The sequence below is a fragment of the Branchiostoma lanceolatum genome, chromosome 2 (genome assembly GCF_035083965.1).
Source record: "Branchiostoma lanceolatum isolate klBraLanc5 chromosome 2, klBraLanc5.hap2, whole genome shotgun sequence".
NCBI lineage: Eukaryota > Metazoa > Chordata > Leptocardii > Amphioxiformes > Branchiostomatidae > Branchiostoma > Branchiostoma lanceolatum.
In genome coordinates, this window is record NC_089723.1 from 37,680,944 (window position 1) to 37,707,494 (window position 26,551).

A 26,551-nucleotide genomic window follows, 5' to 3' on the forward strand; every position below is an offset into this window, starting at 1 on the left:
CATGTAAAAGTGTCCAGAGTCCTGACCAATGTGACTGTCACGTGAATACGTAACGGTACACAATTTGAGGTGGATGTTCTCTCGGTTGTTGATCCTTAGTCGTCGTTACCGTTCATTGCTATTTCAAACCATACTGCAGTCCAGCAAGATATGTTAGAGTAAGGGAAATGGTAGGATATGCTAGTCAGCTAAATTATGAACGGGACACGTACCCTAAAATTTACAGACTAAAAGAAACTGTACCGATAACAGTGCCCAGACTAATGTTACTGTCACGTGAGTAAGTGAAATAAACGTTTTGAGGGTGATGTTCTCTCGGTCGTTGACCCATAGTGGTCCGTATCATCCACAGTCCATTGCTGTATCAACCAACGAGAAATATCTTGTATGGGTAAAGGTTAGCGTGTATAAGCGTTTTGTCTGTTTGGAACTTTGTTTATTTTGCATCATATTCCCATTAAAGTCAAGGGTAACACAAATCAAACGTGCCGCAATCCAGTCAGATACCCGCTTATGCTTAGGTCACAATTTCACCGATGTCCGTATAGGGGATGTAGCCGAAGACACAAATTTTTGTCTGCCAGACACCAGAAGGGTACCTCTAGGTGTTCTCACGATTAGCTCACGGCGCCTATTTGTTACCGGGTCCTTCGTTGATTTTAACTGTAAGTGTTAAAAAGTTCCAGGGCCCCGGCCGGGCCCAAAATAGCCCGGCAGCCACAGGGTGCTCCATGGGGCCACGTTGGGGTCACGCCCGTAAGTGCCAAAAAACAGTCTATGAACTGCCCGGTAGGGCCCCTTTTTCGAATTGTGACCTAAACATTAAAAGGCACAGCGTGATGAAGGTTGTATGGCGTTGTGTGCCACACCTCTGTCTGTCAGGCCTGACACACTTTCGGAGGATGTGCCTTTTATCCCTCGTGGCCTAGTTAAATCACCTTGATCCCATAATTAAGTAGTTAGACACTATGGCTAGAATATCTAAATCTTTTAATCCTACGTACAACATTGGAAAAGCAACTCATTTACACACCCTTTCCACTAAAGGCTACAACCGCTCACCGACCACAGATTTGGTAGATTGGTCAATGAATTTCATAAATGAAGAATGATTTTTTGTTGCCTTTTAAATCATACTTTTACACTTTGCATCATATTCCAATAATGTATGAAATTCAGCGTTAAGCAATTCCAAATTTGGTCGCTGTACGGTCGCTGAGCGATCGCGGTGTAGTTGAGATCTGGAGGGGGCCTTATGCACAGACTACCCATGCCCAGGGACGATCGTCCTGATTCCGTCTCATTAAGACACGTCACATCCTGTCGTGATATATATAAGCCGCCGAACCGGCCCCAGCCCCCTCGGGCTGTAGCAGCTGTACCGACTCGTTTCACAGTCCTGATCGGGAGACAGGGCAGCCTCGTCCGTGGCTGAACCTCACCGGCGTCCGCTGTGAGCGCTACCACCCGTGTGGCTGGTCCCAGACGCTGTAGGACCCTGCTTGCGGAAAAAGGTATTTGTTTGAGTCTTTATTCATTCATGAAAAACCAAATGAATCGGACTGCTGGCTGATTTTTGTTGAGGTCATAGGGGAAGAAGTGAGGGTCAAGTAAATTATAACAAAGATACTGATTATATGATTACAGTCCGAATATATTCTTAAAAATATATGAGTTGTACAAGATAAATCTATATATGTATGTATATGTGAGTCATGTTGCAGAGTTTAAATATACGTCAGACGTAAATACGACCACGCCCCACGAGTTCACTGAACTATCAACAATCTGAGCAGTGATATTCTGTGTATGTTTATGCTTATGTTTATGTTTGGATGATATTTGTGACTCAAGCTGACTAGAACAGGGAAGGATAGTACAGGTATCTATTTCAATGATTCCCATGGAAATTTGATTCGAGCTTAACTTAGCTGTAGATAAGTTTATTTGGTTGCGATACAAGCTTTATTCATCAAAGCGGACACCCAGATACATCCAACATCCAAACAATGTCGCAGAGAATATCCTTGTTATGATAGTGGATAATAAAATCCTTTGCACACAGCCAAATACTTCATACCTAGCCGACGTTTCCCTGACCTGTCTGCTGTGCACAGTAGAATCAGTCAATATTGCCCTGAGGAGGTGATAGACCGAAATCAGTGAAAGGTCAGCTAGGGGTTAACTCTTTGGTTGAGTGCAAAGAACTCTGTTACCCAGCGATTTCTGTATCTGAATCTATCTAGCCGGTATAACCGCCATTCGTCGTAACGACCTGTCACGTCTAACCTTCGCATATCTAACTGCATGCATTGTTTAAAGCTATCTAATGAGGATGCTTCCACTGTACTTGGTTGTAACGAGTTCCATTCTACGATCGTTCTAGGAAAATACGAAATTTAGACACATCAATCCTCGGTTGGAAAGTCTGATACTTAAAGGCATGGCTATTTCTTGTCCTTTTCTGAGCTGGTATTAGATACTTATTAGTTGGTACGTCCACCAGTTTATTAATCATTTTGTACATCATACAAAGTCTGGACATTTTCCTTCTCTCCTCGAGTGACATCCACATTTACCAACCCGATGAAATTATCCAGGGTTGTTATGATAGAATAGCCATGTACGTACAACTCACATGAGAGCATTGCTGACGAGGACACGGACCGTGCACATTAATTACGCCACGACAAGCAGCACGTCACCCTTCAGTAACGCGTGATGGCCTTGTCTGTAACATGTTCAACAACTCACAAGACGCTAAAGTACTACATAAGAGTAACAGGGACCTGTACACATGTAATCACTACCACATTACCTTCGAGTATATGTTTTCATGGCCACTAGCACTGGTTGTTTGTTTGCATTGAGGGTATGATGTTGTTGTGTTGATTTCAGGCGTTTAAGTTGCGTTTATGTTGGGTTTGTGGACTGTTTTGACGCATCTTCAGTGAACCAGAATAAATAGAATGATTGGTTCAGATCGTGCAGGTTTCTGTCAGACGAAGCGCGGAGAAAACAGGACAGTTAAGTAGACATCACCAACGTCGAACAAAGAAATGGTAAGCTGAAAGGTTAGCTATTGCAGAAAATTCATGCGGACCGTCATTGATAACTAATTCATTGGAAATCATGGGAATTCAGGCCTGCAGCTCTTGGTACGATAAAGGTGGCTGGGTCTACTCTCCAAGCAGAAGTTGGATGGGAAGATTGTGTGACCTTCTTCTGACCTACCCCGTTTACTGACATTGACAGTACCGGGCAGGTCAGAAGAATGTCACAATCTTCCCACCTAAGCTCTGCTTGGGGGGTAGAACTATGAGTACTATGCTCGCTTTACTTAGCAGTTTAGCTGAGGGTGATCATCACTTGCTTTTTCTGGCTAACTCCAATATTCATTTCCGCAGAAGACATCTCACCGTTGCCAGGGCAACATGTTTCCGCAGGCCTGCAGTATCTCCATGGAGACCAGGCCGTTCTTGAAAAATGGTAACCAAGGTTACCGTCCTGTCTTCGAGGGGTCGGTCAGCATTGAGGACAGTCTAAGGAAAACGCTAGCCATCAGGGATGACGAACAGGTACGTTCCACGTGTACTTCACCCTGAGCTGTTTCTAAGCGGAACAAGTTCAGTGGCGTCATGTGGCGCAAGTGGTAGAGCGTGCGGCTGTCAAACCTAATCTAATCCCGGGTTGTGCCCAGAGACATGTCCGAACTTGCGCCCCGACGTTGTGCCCTTGTGAAAGGCACTTAACACGACTTTCCTCACTTCACTCAGGTGTAAATGAGTACCTAGCTCATCTAGGGTTAGGGACGTCCCTCGGAGAGGACGTTAAATGGAGGTCCCGTGTTTGGGGAGAGCCACACCCCGCGCATGTAAAAGAACCCACCACACCTTTCGAAAAAGAGTAGGGGCATGCCCCGGTGAGCGATGGTCCAAAACCTACAGTCGGCCGCACATGGGTTCGCCCTTAGTAATAGCCTCTGGCTAGTTGGGTAACCCTGGCAACATGCCAAACCAATAAATAAATGAAAATGAACAAGTCCAGTTAGGGATGTCCTCTAGTTTATTGGGTAGCAGCTGCACAGTCGAACTTCCGGTTCTAACTAGTAAAGTAGACTGGTTTATTTTGTCATCATCATTTGACAGACAAGCCTCATGGCAGCCATTACGAGGCTGAATTGCGAGGCAAAATAAAACATAGTTCATTGTAGTTTACACAGCTTTCAGGCATCGATTAAAAGTTTTTAGACAATCAATATCAGTTAAAACATTTACTTAGACCATTTAAAATATTTCACAATCACTCTCTTAGGGATTGCCTCGGGACAAACAATGCTAGGAAAATGTGGTAACAATGTTCTCTAGAGTTCATTTAAAAGTCTGATGATGGCCGGAATGGCGCTTCTGGTGTAACGGTTTGTGCCAGAGGGTTGTCCATAGCGGCTCGCGTTCCGAAGGTTTCTGCCATGTTGCTGACCACAGGTGGGCGGAAGCCAGGAGCGAAAACGTGGGGACTGTTCTAGTTTAGCAGCAAAGTTGGTGCATAACTGTTGTCTTCTAGTTGACAGTCTTGGAAGGTTAAGCTGGTTCAGGGTAGCAGTGTATGAGTTGTAAGTCCGTCCTAGTATAATCCTGCAGGCCCGTTTCTGAACACGTTCTAGGGCGTCGGACTGTTTCTGTGTGAGCGCTGCACTCCAGCAGGGGGTGGCATACTCTAGTATGGGTCTGACGTATCCACAGTAGATGGTGACGAGATCAGACGTAGGTATGCCGGATCGGCGCAGCCTACTGACGAGAAAGAGTCGCTTGCTGCCTTTAGACACCATCTCGTTCACCTGGTTGTCCCACCGCAAGTCTGACCTTATGTGTAACCCTAACAACCTGGCCTGTGTGACGATGGTGAGGGGTACTCCTCCAAGGGTGAGTGCCGGTACCTGCGGGGGGTGGCGCATAAAACAGAAATGCATTGCCTTGCATTTTTGGGGGTTGAGCATCATGTGGCTGTTTGTTGACCAGATCTCAAGGTTGTCGAGGTCTGTCTGGAGGGTCGACGTTGTTGCTGATGTTCTCATCTCCCCAAGGTTAACGTCATCAACGTACTTCCAGTGTGAGTTTGTGGTTGCAGGTTTAAAGTCGTTTATCATTACCAGGAACACAAGAGGTCCTAACAGGGTTCCTTGGGCTACCCCACATGTAAGAAACTCCCAGTCCGACAGTGCTCCCTGGTAGCGGACACGCTGTTTACGACAAGACATAAAGCTGCAGAGCCAAGGGATGAGCGATGGTCTTGCTCCCATGCTGATGAGTTTACTGACGGCGGTGTTATGGCTAGTAGTTGGTGACTGGGAAACCCCAGCTCAATCCTGGGTTGGGGACATCTCTTTTGAGGCTGCACCTGTCCGTGTTTCCATTCCTTTCAGTTATTTTCCTTTCTTCTGTAATCCACTCTTAGCCTTTCATTGCTCCCATCTTTCGGCTGTCTTAAGTTCAGTTAGTTCAACTTCAACACTCCTACACAAATGACATACATGTTTCTTTTTTTCGTTCTTTTTTGTTCACCCAGGATAAACTTGCACTATTTGTGAAGGAGAAAGCGGAGGGTAACATCACTTCCTATGGGGAGATTTATTTCTCTGGATTTGGGAACCTGACACAAACTTCTCCCGTAAGTATGTCATAGTGGAACAATCCCCCTTCAGATGGAAAGTTCTATGAATGATATACTATCATTAATGGCTTATCCATATTTTGTTGAGGAATCATCGTGTATGAATGAGTGGTTCTACTATTACACACATATATATATATATATATATAGTCATAATCTTATGAATAAATAAACATAAATAGTTCGACGATCTCATACCTACATAAGATGGTTTCTTGTATGTCATAAGTTATGAAAAATACCTAGGCAAAAAAAACCTCCCCGTGAATTAGTAGCGTCTTCTATTGACCCCATGACCTAGGATGTCTGAACTCGACTTCCTGTCACTACTTTTGCCCTTCACTTCCTGCCACGCTGCGATGAGACTAGCCCGTGTATCATCATTTTTCATATGAAAATAACTGTGGGAAGAAAGACAAACAAAAAATAGACAGACATGCAACAGACTACGCCGAAAATAGAGGTGATATCTATTGACGTAATCACTCACTGTGACCCTCCCCAGTTTGTGAAGGTGAAGCCTGGCATTGACCCCGCCGTTCTGTGGGAGCTCATGATGGATCACTGGCACCTGAAGAGACCCAGCCTCATCGTCTCCGTGGCGGGAGGGGCCAAGAAGTTCTTCCTGAAGGACCGGCTCAAGAACGTCTTCACCAGAAGTCTTATGAAAGCATCGCAGTCTACAGGTAAGAGTTATATGTAAGGTCTCAAAGGTCACGGTCTATCCTCCTCCTTGGCACATCCACACCACAAGCGTGTAACGTGCTTATTCTGATAATATACTGATAACACACTGGTCTTTGTAAAAAGGCTGGTAAAAACGTTAAAGAAGTATTTAGGAACATTTTAAAGCGTTTTTACAGAATGAAGCCCTTCCTTGTTCCCCCCCTACCCAGATGCCTGGCTCCTGACAGGAGGGATGGACTCTGGCATCATGAAGTGTGTGGGAGAAGCCGTCAGGGACCAGGTCAGCAACTTCGCCACCTCCCCAGTCGCCATCGGCATTGCTACCTGGGGGTCAGTGGACAACAGGCAAAGTTTACAGGTAATATATTCAGAATTATCATGTTGTAGTTACTCTACTGTTTGTTTCTCAGCTACCATCGTCGTTCTGCTGGAGAAATGTGTCCTACTTTCTGAGCAGAAAAACATATACAATTTCAAACTATTCTAAATTGAATAGAAACAAGCACGTCAAACGTGTTCTACAGTCTTTGCCGTCACAAGTTTCTGAATAGAGATAATTGATGCCCATAAACCATATTTGAGCACTTAGCTGATAAAAACTAACCATTATCTCAATAGATAGCTGGGATTTTCAGACACCGTTGACCCAGTCCTACTGTCAAGTAAGTGTCAAAAGAATTACTATTATGTATTCCTTTTAGACGAATATGACCGAAATACTATGTGACTTAGTGTGGCATAACGGCAGGGTAATGGTGTTTGGCCCAGAACCTAGTGGTCCCGGGTTCGACTCCCCTGACGCCACCGACGTTGAGCCCTTAGGCACTTCGGTTGGGGAGGTAAAAGGCGGTAGACGGAGAGGGATGGACTAAACACAGACGACTAGTCGTGCCCTAGACACAGTACTAGTCGGTTAACAACCCACTCCCTCCAAAATGCCATGGGACCTTTAACTTTACCTTTTACCATACTCACCTTCTAATCATCTTGATAATCAATTTCTCCCGAGACAGCAGGCCGACGGCAAAGACGTCTTCCCGGCAATCTACTCCTGTGAAGACCTGAAGTTTCGGAAGAACACGGCTCCTCTGGACCTGAACCACACCCACTTCATCCTGGTGGACGACGGGACCGTGCAGGAGTTCAGTGAGGCTGACATCGAACTGCGGACTCGGCTGGAGAAATACATCAGCAGTATGACCCTGGGCGACACGAAAGGTACAGTTCCTGTAGTCCTGTACCTACATTACATTCACCTTTAATAGAACAGTAAGACGACTCGTGTCCATGTACCTGCATTACATATGCATGTACTGAACCAAGTACAGAACAGTACGACGATGGCGACCGGGCACTTTAGGGCGCCCCCTCCCCCCTAAGTAGCCACATTGGGCACCCTGCGCCTACCGGGCTATTTTCAGGCACGGCCGGGGCCATGAAAGTTTTTAATACGGAGTTAAAATCAACGCGGGACCCGGTAACAGATAGGCGCCGTGACCTACTCGTTAGAACACCGAGAGGAACCCTTCCGGTGTCCGGCAGTCCACCGGGACAAATTTGTGTCTTCGGGGCCCGGCCGGGACTACACCCCCTACGGGCATAGGTGCAAATGTGACCGTAGCATAACGTACCCTCCCTGTGGTTTCAGATCTGGGCGTCCCTGTGGTGGTTCTGGCTGTAGAGGGAGGGCCGCACACGCTGAAGAATGTGTCCGAGGCGGTGACGAGGGAAATTCCTGTCGTCATCGCCGAGGGGAGCGGACGGGCAGCCGACATCATCGCCTACGCTTACAGGAGGAGGAAACGAATCAAGTAACTTGAGCTATGACCCCGAGCTTCTCTCTGCCACGGATTAAGATCCGTTTTTATTTCATTTTTATGACCTTCGCCGAGGTTATGTTTAGATCAGTGTTCGTGTGTGTGTGTGTGTGTGTATTGTCTGTCACCAAGATAACTCAAGAATGCCTGGATGGATTGTCTTCATATTTGGTAGTTGGGTAGGTCTTGGTGAGATCTCGAAATGTTTAGATTTTGGGCCCCTAGCTACTTTCTATGGTACTGCAGCGGAACTTCCGGTTTTGATTTCTCGTGTTCAGAACATGCTATGGTCATGATTTCTAATAGATGGCTCTTTGAATGGAGAGTAAGTCTGTGGGTTTTGGCCCCCTAGCGGTTTTTTAAACTACAGGAGCCGATTTTGTTTAAAACTTTGAAAGAGAATAACTCAAGAGGGGGGTGACAGATCGTCATGATTTTTGGTATGTAGATAGTTTTTTTCGTTTTTTTTCTTTTTTTTTCTTTTTTAGATAATTTTTGATTAATTTGTTCTTCCTTCCTCTGCCCTACAGGGAAAAGGAAAAGATAAGCAAAGACCTGTGGGGCCGGATGTCCAAAGCGTTTGATCTTCTGGTCGATGTAGAGAAACACGCGGACATGATCCTCAATATCGTCAAGCACTGTTCCTTTGTAAGACCTTTATGGACTTTTTTCTGACAATGGTATTCTAAAATCTACAGAAGGGTTGTATTTGAACTTTTATGACATCATGAAATATTCAGCATTGCTTACTTAACTTTGTTCATTTAAACGGGCATCCTTGACCTTAGAATATAGTATACTACATCTTTTCATTTCTAATATAGATCTTGGCATCTCTGATCATTGCGTTAAATTATAATCCTGTTGCACACGTTGGTTCGAAAAATCAGTGGCATTTATTTATTTCTACTCCCAGGTGTCACTTTTCAAGCTAGAAGAAGGTGAAACGTTGGACATTGACGAGGCGTTACTGAGGGCTTTGTTGAAAGGTAAAGCTACTAGAATTCCATCTTGGGCAGAGCTGATCATAATACCGTATCTGACAGTATCGGCGATTCTATCGGTAGAGGTCGCGATCGGCATCTCTGTCGACGTCGACAAAGATTGCGATTAGAACCTCTGACAATGCAACCAGTAGAATCGCCGATTCTGCTAGATTGCAATCTCTAACCCGACGTGTGTATTCCAACTGCAGCCGAGAAGTCAGACCCCGAGAACCAGCTGCAGCTGGCCCTGGCGTGGAATAGGAGTGATATCGCCCGCCTGGAGATCTTCACACCGAGGAGAAGGCAAAAGTGGCTGGTAGGCTTCATTTTCTTCCTTTTTTTTTAAGGCAATTTACTACACCATGAAAGCACATTCCACCGACGTGAATGTTTCTTGTCTGTAGCTGTGTTTGTCTGGGCTCTTTTTGTTTAAACTGTTAAGTCAATACATGTTTTTGGAGCAGCCCTGAATGGGTTGATTGACTTGCATCTAAAAGCTAATTGGCAAGCACACGTACATGGAGACAGACCTGACCATGTGTATCATCTCATGTTAGTCTCAACCAGCACTGGCTATAGGGAGAATAATTTGCCAGGGGAGTTTGGCCAACATAAGGTTTCCACTGCCGGAAATGCGACCCTTCTCGCGGGCTCACTCTCTTGGCCAAAGATTCACCCTATTATAATGCTGAAATTTACTATTTAAAACCCATTAGGAAGACCGGCTTTAGGATGATAACTGCGCTGTTGACAGATAACTAACATGCTCTTCACGGTTGATTGAGATGTTTTGATAGTAGATTGACGTGTCGCTAACATTTCTTTTACATCATCCCGACAATTGATTGGCATGTTTTGACAGTCAATTGAAACGCACACGTACATGGAGACGGCCCTTCTGCAGGACAGGGTGGAGTTCGTGCAGCTGCTGTTGGACAACGGGGTGGAGCTCCTGCAGTTCCTGACAGTGGAGAGGCTACACAATCTGTATCACCAAGTGAGTATCTAACTTCCTTCCTTTCATGAACATGTCCACAGCTTTGTAGGCCACAAAATCAATTCCCCAGGGAATGCATTCGTGCAATTTTCTGGATCGATCGTCATACTATAAAAATGCCTCCATCCCTGAAGTGTCGCCAAAAATTGTTAACGTTGCAAAAACAGGCGTAAAACAAGTAAAAGAATGAGCCGGATCCCTATATCTGTTTTGAGACCAGCTTCCTACTATATTTGTGACCTGTAGTCCATCGAGGAGGGTGGAGTGGACGGCGTTGCCAGGTTACTGCGGAGACTTGTCCGCCATGAGAGGCAGAAGAAAAAGTGGGAACTGCTTGGAGATAAGGACATTGGCGACAACCTGCTGCACATGGTCGCCAGAGTGGTCTGTTCTGATCTCCTAAGCGACCAGATGGAGACAATGTACAAGTGAGTATGTCACTGGTTACAAAGGTCTGTTCTCGACCCCTTGGTGACCAGAGGAAAACAATGTACAAGTATGTCACTAGTTGCCTAGCTGATCTGTTGTTATCTTCTTGGTGATCTGATGGAAACAATGTACGTCGAAAATTACTAACTTCCACCCCAAAATGGAGAAATTCAAAATCTTCTCAGTCCGGAAAGGACTTTCCAAATCTGACCATACAACAGTGGACTCTTCCAAAGGCATTCCATGCAAGATTGACCCGTCAATCCATCAACCGCCAATGGGTGATGTACTTGCCGAAAACGTCAATGGAACCCTGTCCCAACAATGAGGTTCTAGTCTATTCCATAGATGAAGCAGATCCCAAGTATTGCGTTTATAATTACTAGTCCCATGGGACTCATCAAGCTCTTAATAATGCTGTTCGGTCTCACGGGATCCTCGTCTACTTTCCAAAGTCTGATGGAGCATTGCCTTGGTGACCATAATATATTCGACCGAAATGCCAGGAGGAAAAAGATCGAGGCAGTGGCATATAACTAACACTATCCCCTTTCTGTGATACAGAGGCAGAAGGTTTCTTGTCGGCCCAACCGGTTCTGTGCGCCATCTTTCCGCGGGCAGCACGTCAACCCAGAGTGACGCAGGGCAGGGTGACAGGGTGGACTTCCCCACTCCAGAGAAAGACCTGTTCCTGTGGGCCGTCCTGATTAACAGGAGAGACATGGCGAGGCTGTTCTGGAAAATGGGATCTGATCATGTCGGTAGGTGCAGGAACAAATCACGTGCATGTACACCAATGTTTTCGCTGTGCTGAAGTTTCAATAAGTGTGCCCTTCAAGCTGTCTAGATAGCTGTGAAAGCAAACACAGTATACCAATATGGAACGGTTTGCCTCATGGCGTTCAATCGGCTAATAAGTTTCGGCAGACTTAAGCTTGTACATAAATCAGTCAATTTGATTAGATGTAGAATGTGAAGACTAGCTTTAATGACTTTTATGTAGTTTGTACGTCTTGTGTTTGCATGTTCGACGGAGTTTCCATGTAAGACATCACGAAATCGCCGGCGAATGCACCCGAATACACGGCGACATGCCGACCTGCGTGCCGATTACCGGCGCTACGAACGTCCCTTGCTCGCACGTAAATGTTGCCCGATTTGTGTGGGTCCACATCACGAAATCGCCGGCGAATGCACCCAGACACACGGCGACATGCCGACCTGTGTGCCGATTACCGGCGCTACGAACGTCCCATGCTCGCACGTAAATGTTTCCCGACTTGTGTGGGTCGACTTTTTCTTCGGGGCAGACGGAGCTCTCTTCCGCCTAAGTCGAATTTAGCACCCGGTGGTAGAGGAGGTCACTATTCTTAGACGAGAGAAGGAATAGGTATCGCTACTCTAAGGCTTGTGGTATGAGTGGTACACGGTGGTATAGGTGGTTTTCATACTTAGACGAGTGAAGGAATAGGCATCGCTACTCTAAGGCTTGTGGTATAAGTGGTACACGGTGGTATAGGTGGTTTTCATCATATACCACCGTGCACCACTTATGGCTTGTGGTATAAGTGGTACACGGTGGTATAGGTGGTTTTCATACTTAGACGAGTGAAATGAAAACCACCTATACCACCGTGTACCACTTATACCACAAGCCTTAGAGTAGCGCTGCCTATTCCTTCACTCGTCTAAGTATGAAAACCACCTATACCACCGTGTACCACTTATACCACAAGCCTTAGAGTAGCGATGCCTATTCCTTCGCTCGTCTCAGTATGAAAACCACCTATACCGCCGTGTACCACTAATACCACAAGCCTTAGAGTAGCGCTGCCTATTTCTTCACTCTTCTAAGTATGAAAACCACCTATACCACCGTGTACCACTTATACCACAAGCCATAAGTGGTACACGGTGGTATATGATGAAAACCACCTATACCACCGTGTACCACTTATACCACAAGCCCTAGAGTAGCGATGCCTATTTCTTCACTCGTCTAAGTATGAAAACCACCTTTACCACCGTGTACCACTTATACCACAAGCCATAAGTGGTACACGGTGGTATATGATGAAAACCACCTATACCACCGTGTACCACTTATACCACAAGCCTTAGAGTAGCGCTGCCTATTCCTTCACTCGTCTAAGTATGAAAACCACCTATACCACCGTGTACCACTTATACCACAAGCCATAAGTGATACACGGTGGTATATGATGAAAACCACCTATACCACCGTGTACCACTTATACCACAAGCCTTAGAGTAGCACTGCCTATTCCTTCACTCGTTTAAGTATGAAAACCACCTATACCACCGTGTACCACTTATACCACAAGCCATAAGTGGTACACGGTGATATATGATGAAAACCACCTATACCACCGTGTACCACTTATACCACAAGCCATAGAGTAGCGATGCCTACTCCTTCGCTCGTCTAAGTATGAAAACCACCTATACCACCGTATACCACCTATACCACAAGCCTTAGAGTAGCGCTGCCTATTCCTTCACTCGTCTAAGTATGAAAACCACCTATACCACCGTGTACCACTTATACCACAAGCCTTAGAGTAGCGCTGCCTATTCCTTCACTCGTCTAAGTATGAAAAACACCTATACCACCGTGTACCACTTATACCACAAGCCTTAGAGTAGCGATACCTATTCCTTCTCTCGTCTAAGAATAGTGACCTCCTCTACCACCGGGTGCTAAATTCGACTTAGGCGGAAGAGAGCTCCGTCTGCCCCGAAGAAGAAGTCGACCCACACAAGTCGAGAAACATTTACGTGCGAGCATGGGACGTTCGTAGCGCCGGTAATCGGCACACAGGTCGGCATGTCGCCGTGTGTCTGGGTGCATTCGCCGGCGATTTCGTGATGTGGACCCACACAAATCGGGCAACATTTACGTGCGAGCAAGGGACGTTCGTAGCGCCGGTAATCGGCACGCAGGTCGGCATGTCGCCGTGTATTCGGGTGCATTCGCCGGCGATTTCGTGATGTCTTACATGGAAACTCCGCCGCATGTGGCGTATACAGGAAACTAAGCTGCTTACAAATCTTTGCAATATATCAAACCAGTTTCTTTGCATCATGTTCCTCTTTAGCCGCAGCACTCTCGGCCAGTAAGATGCTGATGTCCCTCGCTTCCCTCGCAAAAACGGAGGAACAACTGGTGCTGTACCAAGACCTGATGGATCACGCAAGGTTGGTATGTTAAACATCTAAGTTAACAAAGAGAGATTGACCTTAAACATCATATGCCGTGATCATGTTCAAATGTTGCGAATTGGACAGGCTATTGATTGATATTTCATTGATAGCAAATCTGTTAACAGACTATGAAATGGTGCTAGTTGGACAGTTTATTGATAGGTTATGAACGTTAACTAGGCAGATGCAGAATGACCTGATGGCACTCTTCAGGTGCTTGAAGAGTGCCATCAGCTAGAGAAGTTATTGATAGGTTATGAACGTTAACCAGGCTGGAGAGTGACGCCCGCGGAGTGCTTGAGGTGTGCCATTAGTTATTGATAGGTTGCTAGTTATTGATAGTTATTGATAGTTATTGATAGTTATTGATAGTTATTGATAGTTATTGATAGTTATTGATAGTTATTGATAGTTATTGATAGTTATTGATAGTTATTGATAGTTATTGATATGTTGATTAGTTATTGTTATGAATGTTAACCAGGCAGCTTGAGAGTGACGCCCGCGGAGTGCTCGAGGAGTGCCACCAGAAAGACCGGAGTCTGACCCACGACCTCCTGGTGCGGCGGCAGGACAGATGGGGTGACGTCACAGTCATGCGCATTGCCGCCTCGTCCCATCACATGACCTTCATGAGTCACGACGCCTGTCAGACCAAGATGAACCTCGTCTGGAAGGGCAGGATGGCGTCATACACTCCGTGGTGGAAGGTGGGACGTAGTGATAGTTCAAAACAATCATGCTTCCATGCTAAAGATTTTTATTTGTCGTGCGAATGATAAATGATAAGCCCTATGAACATTCATTGGCGGATCAACAAACTAGCTTTATCTGTTCAGTCAAGGAAGATGAATGAGAAACTGCTTCTTTTACAGTCCATCCATGTATAACACAGATAATAAAGTAGTAATTGGTGACCAGTTGCATTTACGTACCCGACTTGCGTGTGGTTGTAATATCTGCTACTCTTATGTAATGATCACAACAAAAGATCAAGATGAGCCCTCAGCTGGTTCATCAAACATGCACAGACTGTAAAAATGTTTCATCAGTCTTGTGACCATTGGAAAAGAAACTCCTTGTAAGCTTATGCGTAATCAATTTACATTTCCATTTGCCATTGATGTCAACAGGTGGGGCTGTCCATGTTGTTCCTCCCGGCCATTTTCCTGATAACGTTTGTAGACGATGAGGAAAAACTTGATAGGAGTGCCGCTTCAGACCGGGACAGCTTTGACAGAACACTCTGCAAGGTCGGTATCCATTGCCAGGAAAAGAAGAAGGGCCGCATCGGACTGCTTGACGCCATTTACTACCAACAGACAGCACCGGTGACCAGGTTCATATACAATGCGGTACGTGCTCAATAGTCTGTCAAACAAAATATCAACATAAGTATACAACTCATATCCACAATAACCAGACCTGATCCAGTGCCTCTGAATTGTGGCAATTGATCTAGCTCCGCACAAACGTACACTACGTGGCATCGTGTTGCGTACCGGTTAGAGTATTTGGCCCAGAATCAAGCTGTTCTGGGATCAAAGCCCTGACACACCCCGATGTTGTGCCCTTGGGAAAGATAACACGAATTCCTCACTTCGGTCAGGTGTAAATAAATAGTATTCCGTAGCTTCCACAAGGGAATTCCTTGGATAGGGCGTTAAAGCAGGTCCAGTGTTTGAGGAGAGCCACACTTCGACTACGTAAAAAAACACATTTATCTTTATACCATTTTCTTCAGGTGTTCCATGTCGCCTACCTGTTGATGTTCAGTGTGTTCCTGCTGACTGATCTCCGACCTGGTGTCATCAGCCCGTGGGAGTGGTTCCTGGGCGTGGTGATGGCCAGCCTCATGATAGAAGAACTCAGACAGGTAGGAAACATCAGCTTGAAGACAGAAGGTTGGTTGAATATCATGATACGATATTCACGATTGGAACGAGGAATTCATTAACACACGTCTTTACACACTGGTGGATAAGTTCAAAGAAACAGGAAAGTTTTTTCACCATTAAATTCCCTTCCAGATCGCAACAGGATGGATCTAATGCAGTAATGGCACGATCACATTAAGTATCAATTTGATGCACTAGAATCTTCAAGCAGGTTGTGACAGCACAAACTGCTCTACTAGCCCTGGCCTTAATCAAATGTTTTCTAGTAGACTCGCGGATTGTCCTAGGACAGATTCTGATTCCAATTTGTCCTATGAGAGATTCTGTGCTGGGACAATCCGCGATTGTAATGAATCCTAATCTCTACCGTGACATGGTACATAAACATTATGTCACGTATTGTGTATGTGTTCCAGGTTGCTACAGAACATCCACCTAACTGGTGGTACAAAGTGCTCGCCTGGTACCGGAGCATGTGGAACCGAATGGACTTCGTGCTGCTGCTCTCATTCGGCTTCTCCTTCGCCCTGCACATCTCCGTGGGCGAGAGCAGTTTCATGGCGGCCCGGACCGTGTACTCCATCTCCCTCATTCTGATGTTCTACCGACTACTGCAGATGTTCCTCGTGCAGAAAGACGTGGGGCCCAAGATTGTCATGATAAAAGGCATGGTAGGTGTTGGTTCTCTAAAGCCCCTGTCACACATTGCCATCTTCAAGTTTTCCCCTTGGTCTCTGCCCCTGTCCAACAGTGAAAGTAACTTGCGATGTCCATGTTCATTATGTTGATAGAGTTATTAGGACTTAAATGATGTAATCTGTTATCTCTGTTATAGCCTATCTGACCCTTACCTCTTCCCTCATGACCTCAATGAAAAGCGGCCTGCATGCCGATGTGAGCTTCTCATGAATAAACAAACAGGGTTCAAGCAAAATATTACTGGTTCTTGTCCCAACAGCTACAGGACCTTGCCATCTTCATGTTTGTCCTCCTGGTGTTCATCCTTGCTTACGGAGTGGCCAGACTGTCTCTGATGCAGCCCGACCCTTCCCGGGGCTGGAACCTGTTCATAGACGCGGTGCGCATCCCCTACTGGCAGATGTACGGGGATCTCTTCACGGACGACGACGGAAACGTTTCTGGTAAATATGAGCGTCTGGCTTGACATATTGGGCTCCACTTGTACCTTGAAGCAGACCTGACGAAGAAGACCCGATTCATGCAAGGAAACTTTTCTGCACGTGCGACAACGACGTACGGCGTACGGCGCCTTTTTTCCTGGGTGTCAATCGGCCCTGCGCATCGTTGCCGTACGTCGTTGCCGTACGTCGTTGTCGTGCGTCGTTGTCGTGCGTCGCTGTCGTGCGTCGCTGTCGTACGTCGCTGTCGTACGTCGCTGTCGTGCGTCGCTGTCGTGCGTCGCTGTCGTGCGTCGCTGTCGTACGTCGCTGTCGTACGTCGTTGTCGTACGTCGTTGTCGTACGCCGTTGTCGTACGTCGTTGTCGTACGTCGTTGTCGTTGTCGTACGTCGTTGTCGTATAGAAAATGCTCGCAGTGTGAATAGGGTCAAAGACAACTGACCTGTTTTGTTTTGATATTTGCAGGCCCGTGGTTCGTATCGTTCCTCCAGGCTGCCTACATGCTGGTGACCAACGTGCTGCTGCTCAACCTGCTCATCGCTATGTTCAAGTAAACTACGAAATTTCTCATTTACCTCCTAAACCCGGTAACCAGTCTATCGTGAATCGGACAGACTCTCCGTGACGGGACATAAGGAGCTCACTGCCGCCCAGGGCAACTATGTCACCCGGTAGTGGTTTTACGTGGTTGGAGTTGAGCACTATCGCGATGGAGGGCCAATCGACGACAAACGCGTAAAACTACTACCGGGTGCCATAGATTACCCGTGCGGCGGAGATCTCCTTCAACCCCGTAGAGAGGCCGCCCAATGCACGATAGACAGGAAACCAGGGTATTATCTCTCCTCTCTCATCGAGGGGTTGAACAATTGTCGAGGTGAATCTTAAGCTGTTTGAAAAATCTTGAGACCTTCTAGAGCAATTGCAGTACTTGAAGCAAGATTTTGTTAACTTTTTTTTCCTCCAGCTACACTTTCCAAAAGATCCAGGACGAGTCGGAGCTACACTGGAAGTACCAGCGGTACTTCCTGATAGAGGAGTACGTGAGCAGACCCTGGGGGCCACCGCCACTCCTCCTGCTGGGGCACGCCTGGAGGTTGGCGTGCTACGTGGCCAGGCGAGGCGGGTGCGCCCCAGATGCTCCCGATGTCGAGTCCACGGATTTCGGTGCGTCAATAGAATCGTCTTCACTGGCTTTATCAGAAACTCATGTGTGTTTTATTTTTTTATTAAACTTTCTGACTACTACCATGTCGACCTTCTGCCACCTTATTCAGGGCAATACTAACTAGTTCTATTTGACACTGCAGCACAGGTGTCTCTGCTGCAGTGTAAAGAATGCGGTACCAAACGTGACTACGTTTATATCCCCCCTCACCACGGTTCATGACTAGAGCAGATTTTCTCTATCCATGCAACCTCCTTGAACATACATACAAAACTAATACATTCGTCGGTTGCACTCTGTCTATCACCATGGCCCCATCCTAATCTATTACACAGTTGTTTCTAGTGATATGACCTGTCATGCTACTTAAGTTCCCTCCTTCGCAACTTTATCCCTTTGTGCTCTTGTGTACCTTCCAACGTTGATACTGTCCGCCTCTTTCCAATGTAACCAGTATAGCCCGGAGGAAGTCAACAATTATTTTAAAATGTTCAGCACGGTCCTGCATTGATTTTCACATTCTAACATAATGAATTGGTGGCCTTGAATAAGCTCCTCCGTTTCCAGACAAGGTTTTTGGCGATGACAAGCTGCAGCGACTGAGAGACTTTGAGAAGCAGGGCGCAGAAAACTACCTTCTGCGGGAACAGCGTGACCGGAAACACGCCGAGGACGACAGAATTAGGAAGGCTCATCAGGATGACAAGTACGTCTTCATAACCTGGTGGTTGTCTCTACACGGGAAGAAAAAAGGGAGCAGTTACGTTGTCTGAATGCCTACAAATCAGCAAATTTAAAAGCATCTCGATGTTTGAACATCGTTGTAATGGGAAAGACGTTGATTGGAAGGCTTATGTAGCTTCTAGCTTTTATCATCTCCATGAAAAATGGAGATATAGTTTGTGTGTGTGTGTGTGTGTGTGTGTGTGTGTGTGTGTGTGTGTGTGTGTGTGTGTGTGTGTGTGTGTGTGTGTGTGAGTGTGTTTGTGTGTTTGTAATTCAGGATTCTTCTGGATGGATTACGATAATATTGTGTGGGTAGGTATTGGACAGACAAAGGTCAAGGTCGATTTTGGGCCCCCTGGTATGTGACCTTGGTACTGCATCAGATCTTTCGTTTTTTTTGGTATCTTTTGACCTGGGCATGCTATGGTCTTGATTTTTTTGGTGACAGATAGCTTGTTCCTTCTTTCTTTGAAGTCGTCTGCTGTATATCGTGAGTCTGCTCGTTCTTTGTCAGGTTCCAGGAGCTGCTGTGGGGGTTGGAGGAGATACGAGAAGACCTTGACGAGTTGAGGAAGCAGCGCAACACCGCCTCGCATACTGCAAGGTATTGTGGAGAAATTGTTTGAGAAATTGAAGACTGTAATGTTGTGCTTTAAACGACGAATCATCTAGACATTTTGGTTATGGTTTGGAATCTTTGGATTTCACTGATGGAGGGCGAGTGCAATCTGAAAATTGTTGTTAAGATGAGAGAACAGTTGAAGGATATTCGTACCCGCAATGTGACCACGTCATCCAATTCATTTGAAGAGTGTCGTTAGCCACATCCTTAAGAGGAGCCTTGATGATATACATTGTGTATACTATCATGTCTACTTAAAGTTTAAGTTCAATTTTAACAGGCGTCAGAAATGAACAAAAAACAGAAACCGAAACAAAAGCATTTGTCTTTGTGCCAACAAATGCAGTTGCCCCTGTATCTCTTTTCGAAAGCATTTCGTCTTTCGCTACTTCCAGCCGGATATCTTTAACAACTAGTGAGTGCCTCGCTGTAATATTCTATTTCATTTTCGTTGCAATTGTTACGCAATTTATCATTTGTTTTTTAACCAAACAGGAATGAAGAACCCCCAGGGAGCCTATCTTTGACCTTGGACGTTCCTGACGGTCCTGTAGATCCAGACCTCTGTGTGGACGGAAGTAACGCAGGAAGTTACGTCGGAAGTTACGTCACCGATGAGGAAATGTCGTCAATGGATGAGGGTGAAATGACTGACAGGTAAGAGTACGGTGGAGTTCCCGATTGTGTGCCGAACATAATGGTTTGTTCTTCATTTTTGCACTCAATAGTGTATCAAAATACGGAGATGATCATAACTTAGTCGTTTGCTTGAAAATTAGTGAACCTCGCCATGATGCATAATTTCAATGTTCATAATGTTTGAAATCGCTTTGCACGTGATGGTAACTGTAATATTTTCAGTGCTGTATTGTTTTAATTTGTGTACAAAAGTTTCTAGACAGTTCGTGAACATCGCCATAATGCATAATTTCAATGTCTGTAATCTGTTTGTAAACTACATGGCTCTGCACGTGATGATGACTGTTCTATTTTCAGTGTTGATTGTATTGTTTTCATTTTTGTACAAGAAAAACGAGGAAATAAACTCTACCTCCACACCATGTCATATAATTTGTCCCCAAAATGACTGAGATGAATCCTTTAATATAAGAAAATGGCAGCAGGAGAAGAAACCCAATACAAACAATATACTTTTCTCCCAATGGTATATGGAGTGATTAATAAAAAAAACTTTCTCTGTAATATAAAAAGTTTTGCTGTGAGAAAATTGCCAAATGCTCTTTTGTGTGCTGTAGTACTGAGCCAGAGTCAGAGGAGTCAGAGGCGGAGAACGAGGTTCCAGCGACAGAATCAAGGCCCCATGCGCAACTCCGCAGGGTCATGAGGATGAAATCCCGCGAGTCCAGTGTGTGAAGGCTGCCTGTTACATCTACCCTGGGAACCAGACTGTTTATCGGGCCTTTTAGCCGCTTCCTTTTAGCCGGTTCCTTTTAGCCGGTTCCTTTTAGCCGGTTTCTTTTATCCGGTTTCTTTTATCCGGTTCCTTTTAGCCGGTTCCTTTTAGCCGGTTCCTTCTAGTCAGTTCCTTCGGCGGCCCAGAGCTCCAAGCCCGCCGATACCGTAATTAGTGCACCGGGGGAGTTCTAGCCCGAAATTTGGCCGGCCCTTACCAGGGGCGCGGTCCACTCCCCCGGGCTACAACTCCCCGGAGCGTTGTTTAGATCGGGCGGGCTGACTGTCTTGGGCCGCCGAAGGAAATCGCTAGCGGCCCGGTCCTAGTCTGGGCTCCCAGGGTATGTCACATCATCATGAGGTCAACCTTTGCCATTAAGTTGTTCAGCACAATTTTAATAATTGCAACGAAACTGAAATAGATCATTGAAGCGAAGTTCTAACTATTGGTTAACGATATTTGGCTGGAAAGTAGCGAAAGACGAAAAGCTTTAAAAGCTAGTAGGTCAACAAGATATTATAAGCCAAGCGGACAGAGATATAGTAAGTTTTCAATGTTTTTGGTGCTGGAGCAATGTACTTATCCATTTGCCTATTAATAAACAGAAGTACATCTTTCATGGCCTCAATAAGAACAACGTAACAATTAAACAATTAAACCATTACGAATACTTTTGATAATGATGTATACCAATTTCAAGGAGAGACATTTCTTTCAAGATTTTTTCAAAGCACCTAAAGAAATTTTTGCAAAAGATCCGGAGACTTTCTCAAAAACTTCTTGAGATTTTGTCAAAAACTTCTTTAGATATTTTCAAAGCGTCTTTACATCCTTAGGCCACAGCAAGTAATTTTTATGGATGACATCAGCGCGCTCATTAATTTTCGCCTGATTTCGAAATAAAAAACAAGAAATTTCATTGCCCTCCGACGGTGGTCAACATGCCAAAAATGGGCAAATATGTCGTAAACGTTGACAGTCTAAGGTATTCCATTGCATATGAATACCCAGTGTAGTTCCTGCCAATGATGGTATGACAAGCTGTTTTCTGCGTTTGTTCTAGTTAATTGAGCTGTATACACATCTTCAAGAACAGTTAATGTTTACAGTCTAAGGTGTTTCGTTGCATATGAATACCCAGTGTGGTTCCTGCCATGATGGTATAATAACAAGCTGTTTTCTGCATTTGTTCTAGCAAGGACATTATATAAATAAGGGGGGGGGGCTTCTAGTTAATTGAGCTGTATACACAAGGTGTTTCATCACGTATGAATACCCAGTGTAGTTGCTTCAGATGATGGTACAACAAGCTCTTTTCTGCAATTGTTGTAGTTAGTCTATTGAGATGTATATACATCTACAAGGACATGTTTAATGTTGAATCAAGGAGATTTTATATCATATATGAAACCTCATTGGTTGAATACAGGAATAAAAGACCTGTTGGTCATGATATCATATTTCGTCGCCTCAATTCTTGTTTAACAAGATTTATGATCTCAAAATTTGAAATATAGGAATCTTGTTTTTTTTGCCCGCCTTGTTTTTTTTTCGCCCTATCTCATTAATTTTGGACTCTGCGGAGGATGTCATCCATAAAATTTACTTGCTGTGGCCTTACAAAGACTCAAGATTTTCAGAACTGTATTGAATTGTTTTCAAAGCATGTTAAGACAGTTTTAATATTGAAAATTACGTCAAAATATCTCAAGATGTAAGGACAAAATCTCAAGATGTTTGGAATAAATCTCAAGATTTTCCGATTTTCAACGAAGCGTGAGGATATGCAGTAAGGTCATTTCGATCCGTTGTGTATAACCATACCATAGAACTTTTTTTACAAAATATCAGCTGTGTATGTTTGAGCTGCAAAAGGCTAGAGGCATTAGTCCAAAGTACTCTACTCAGTACAAAATAATCTGCTCGTCAAAATGTCAACATGTTTTTTAAACCATTTTAGTAGGACAAGTCAAGTCCACTGTAAGTACAAGGTTGCGCGCGCTGCAAAGAAAGTGGTTAGCTTTATTGATATGCATGAAAAACCACCATTGATACACATTGGAATGTCTTGTTATCTCTGGCTGAGCAAAGAATGGTCTCAACGTCTTGAGAAGTTTGAGAAATAAAATTCATTCAGAAATCATCCTTGCAACGGTGTCACTTTTCTTTCAATATATCTTAGAAGGTCCAGTTCCAACGCCCGGCCATATATTACCCTATCTCTTTCTAACGTTAGGATATTACAGTCGCGTACCACTTTCTGAGCAAGCACAAGGTGGTAGATGCATTTAAGTTCGTGGTGATTAAATTTCGCGGTAGAGAGGTTTTCATTTCGCGGTTGAAACAAGGTGGAAGGCAGGCTGAAGACAGAATAAGCTTTTTAAGTTTGCGGTAAAGAGTTCACCGCGAAAACCGCGAACATCAAACCTGTTTACCCTTCAATATTGTATCCTTGCGAGGATAGAAACGTTTTTTCTTTCAAGTCAATGTCCAGCGCAGCACAGCACATCGCAAGTAATTACCCACGACAATGAACGTATGGACGTAGTTGTACTGATAAAACGTAACAATTGTAACGATTGAGAAACAGCTTCGTTCGGGACACGTTTTGACCGTATGAACACGAACTCAGGGCTAGGGTTAGCCTATGTCACTAGTGCCGGCGGACGGATTTAGACTTTCTTACGGCATTGACGTCATCACGTAAAACAATGATAATAGATACAAATGTCCATATTTATACCTCTTAATCAGTCATTCTAGATATTGACATGACACAGTTACTGACTTTTATTGATCACGATATCTTCTCCCACAGCCACTATTTTATTCATTAACTTCACTCTTAGAGGTTTGTAAAAGCGCCAGGCATCACCATGCAGTTTGGCGAGGCACTGCAAGTCGGTGTCGTCTTTTGCATCAAGAACTATTACTACCGTCGCCAAGGTCATGTTTTCGGCGTCGTTTGTTTTTGAGTTTGTGGACAGTGTAACTCATGAGTCAACCAACCAATAACGCAAATTCCCATCTTAACTACCTTGTCTTTTGTAAGGTAGATTGCAAGGTAGATTAGTCTCATGCATAGAATGGTTATTGTACGTGTGCAAAGATTATTATCTCATTACGTCACTTTTAAAAAGGCTCAACTGAGTCACACAACAACAGATGATTAGCATATCTTGTAGCGCGCACATTGATGCTTTGACAACTGCCAATCCGTGTACTTGCCTGCGGCAAAACAAAGACACAGGTATCTTGTTTACGTCTGTCAAGATTCTACCCCCTGGACAGCCAACCAGTGCGCCCCCACTCAGTAAGAGACAAGCTGTCGAGCTGACAGGGTCGTTCTCAACTTACGGAAGAAATGGCCGGGCGTCTTGTCTTGATGCTTGCGGGGTTGGTGGTGGCGGCGGCCCCGTTCGTTTCTGGAACTTCTCTGACTGCTAGAGGGTGAGTACCACGTTTCCACGTGTCTTCTTTGGATTTCACGAAGGTAGTTGACAAATTGTACTAGAATTTTCTGCAGTGATCGTTTGATCAATTCGGACATAGTCACTGTGAAAAACATTTACAGGAGCTCAAACCATGTTATACATACAGTTATCATGATCCGTAGAGGCCTCGGCTTGAATATCAAGGACAAGGGTAGTTTCCCATATCATCAAAAACAATTCAAAATAAGTCACGGGGCGTGGCATTCAGTAGGAACGTCGCTACTTGTCCTCGTTGGACAACAATATTTGTAACAGGTGTAAGTTCCATAGTAGTTCTTATTGACAGTCATAATTTGACAGTTTGTTGGAAATATACGCATCAAAATGCCATAGAAAAGCAGATAGATTTTAGTTAGAAATCCTCTTCCCTCGAGCTCACTCACTGTCCGTTAAAGAAAGGAGCATATAGGGTCCTTTCATCTAAAGGAAGTGTGTTTATAAAAGCGCAGACAACAGCGTCGACGTCTTTTGGTGGTGCGATTTTCAGCCAGGCGAGCTATGACAGGCCGACTCTAGATGTACGGTAGCCTGCCCTGTCAATAGACAGCTAAATTTTGTACGTATGACACATGCACGACTGTCCTCAATCTTCTGCCGTAAACCTTGTTTGCAATCTGATGCATCTTTCGACTGCCAATCGTGGTGTACAAATGTTCATTAATTACGTACCGAACAGTTGAACGTTGGGCTTCAGAAATAAAAGAAGGAAACAACATTTCTAACGAAAACCCAAAGAACTGACCTGACAATAGTCCTGTTCTAATTTGAATTCCTGTTTATGGAAGTCATTTTGAAGTTCCCGGGCCATTTTGAATTGCTAGAGTTTTAAACAAAAACGAGTGGCTACTGCCTTCTTATAATCCTGTATTACAGTATGGGTGTGCCATTGACGGTAAGTTTCACCCCTATAAGGTACAATACTGCGGCTTGTATCGGTAAGATATGTTTTGGAACTGTAGCCACGGACGACGCAGTGCGGAAAGATATTCATCGATGGTCGCGTGCAAACAACACAGGTGTTCGGAATGCTGGTACATTATCTGCATGATACCGACGGGTAGCACGCTCGATTTGTCAGGGCACTTCCTTGTCTAAGTGGATACATGTTTGAAAGGTTTGAAAGATGTTCTGAGAATCTGTAACGTGATCTGACTCACTCACTCTCTCCCATAGCTTAGTCAGCCGTCGGGGCAGCATGACTCTCAATGAAATCTCTCCACTGCTGGCGGTCTTCCGCCAGTCTGGTCATCTGGTTGGCTGAGTGACCGCTCCACTCCTTTAGGTCTGTGATCCACGACCGACGGGGACGTCCCCGCGGCCGCGCACCCTCCGCTTTGAGCACTAGGTTTATTACAAAGATAGTATCTGGTTGCTCTACGACTAGAAAACATTCCAAACAGTCCCGTCCTCAATTTACAAGATCTTGTCTTCCCCAATCGCACCAGCTTAGCGTTTCTTATATAGTCTTACTATATGTACGGTGGAACGTACGTTGATCTAATACTGTGTAAGGTGATCCTAGTGGCTTCTACACAACCGGCAACATCGGCAGCAGGGGTTGATATAGTGGGTCATGGGTGAAAGTCAACGAAAACCGCTCACGTAAAAGTATTTTCTTCAGTGACACACCTTCCTATGATGCTCATCCTAAGAGCTGGCGTTCTTTCATAGTATCTTACTTGGCTTTAGTGGACCCTCTTCGTGACAAGAATGCCATTAGGTAATGACCTTGTCACGAAAACACATTCTTCTACACAACAACACGCTTTATAAATAGATACTTTACCCGGCAAATGCTTCCCCGCTAAGCTTTGTCCTCAATCTGACCTGCGCCACAAAGAAAAGTCACAAGGAAGCTTCACAAGGAAACTCCACAAGGAAACCGTCACAAGGAAATAACGCTCTGCTACACTTCTTTCCCCCAACGTTAACACTCAATTTTGTAGGTTTGAGACTTTGACATTTTGTAGATTCGGCTGGAAAGCATTTTTTCTTAACGGCAGATTCTTTTCACCTGACAAAGGTACACACGGAAACGTCGTCTTATAAAACAAACACAGACATGATGACTTAAAGTAAAGGAATTCAGAATGAAGAACATGTTTAGTAGTAGCAGTAGGTGTCGTTAGAACCAATATCATTGATAAATATACGTGTAATTTATACGTTTTGAGTGTTTTGTAACAGAAATCTAATTTGGACGCGAGGGGCCGTCAAGGGTCTTTCAGACATGGATGCTGTAGTTTTGGGCGACATCCCCGGGCAGAGTATTCACAAA

General features: G+C 44.8%; 1 protein-coding gene across 1 annotated transcript; it reads left to right on the forward strand.

The window, feature by feature from the left end:
- The first annotated feature begins 3,405 nt into the window (after positions 1-3,405).
- Positions 3,406-20,998, forward strand: LOC136427055 (transient receptor potential cation channel subfamily M member-like 2). The gene is made up of 24 exons (XM_066415773.1): positions 3,406-3,578; positions 5,566-5,667; positions 6,176-6,356; positions 6,567-6,715; positions 7,371-7,575; positions 8,006-8,168; positions 8,705-8,822; positions 9,091-9,163; positions 9,370-9,476; positions 10,023-10,157; positions 10,404-10,585; positions 11,151-11,347; positions 13,706-13,805; positions 14,296-14,521; positions 14,945-15,166; positions 15,556-15,687; positions 16,126-16,380; positions 16,668-16,851; positions 17,315-17,399; positions 17,817-18,016; positions 18,585-18,723; positions 19,258-19,347; positions 19,861-20,022; positions 20,622-20,998. The coding sequence occupies exons 1-24, from the start codon at positions 3,435-3,437 to the stop codon at positions 20,737-20,739; spliced, it is 3,669 nt and encodes a 1,222-aa protein (XP_066271870.1). The 5' UTR covers positions 3,406-3,434; the 3' UTR covers positions 20,740-20,998.
- Positions 20,999-26,551: the final 5,553 nt, after the last annotated feature.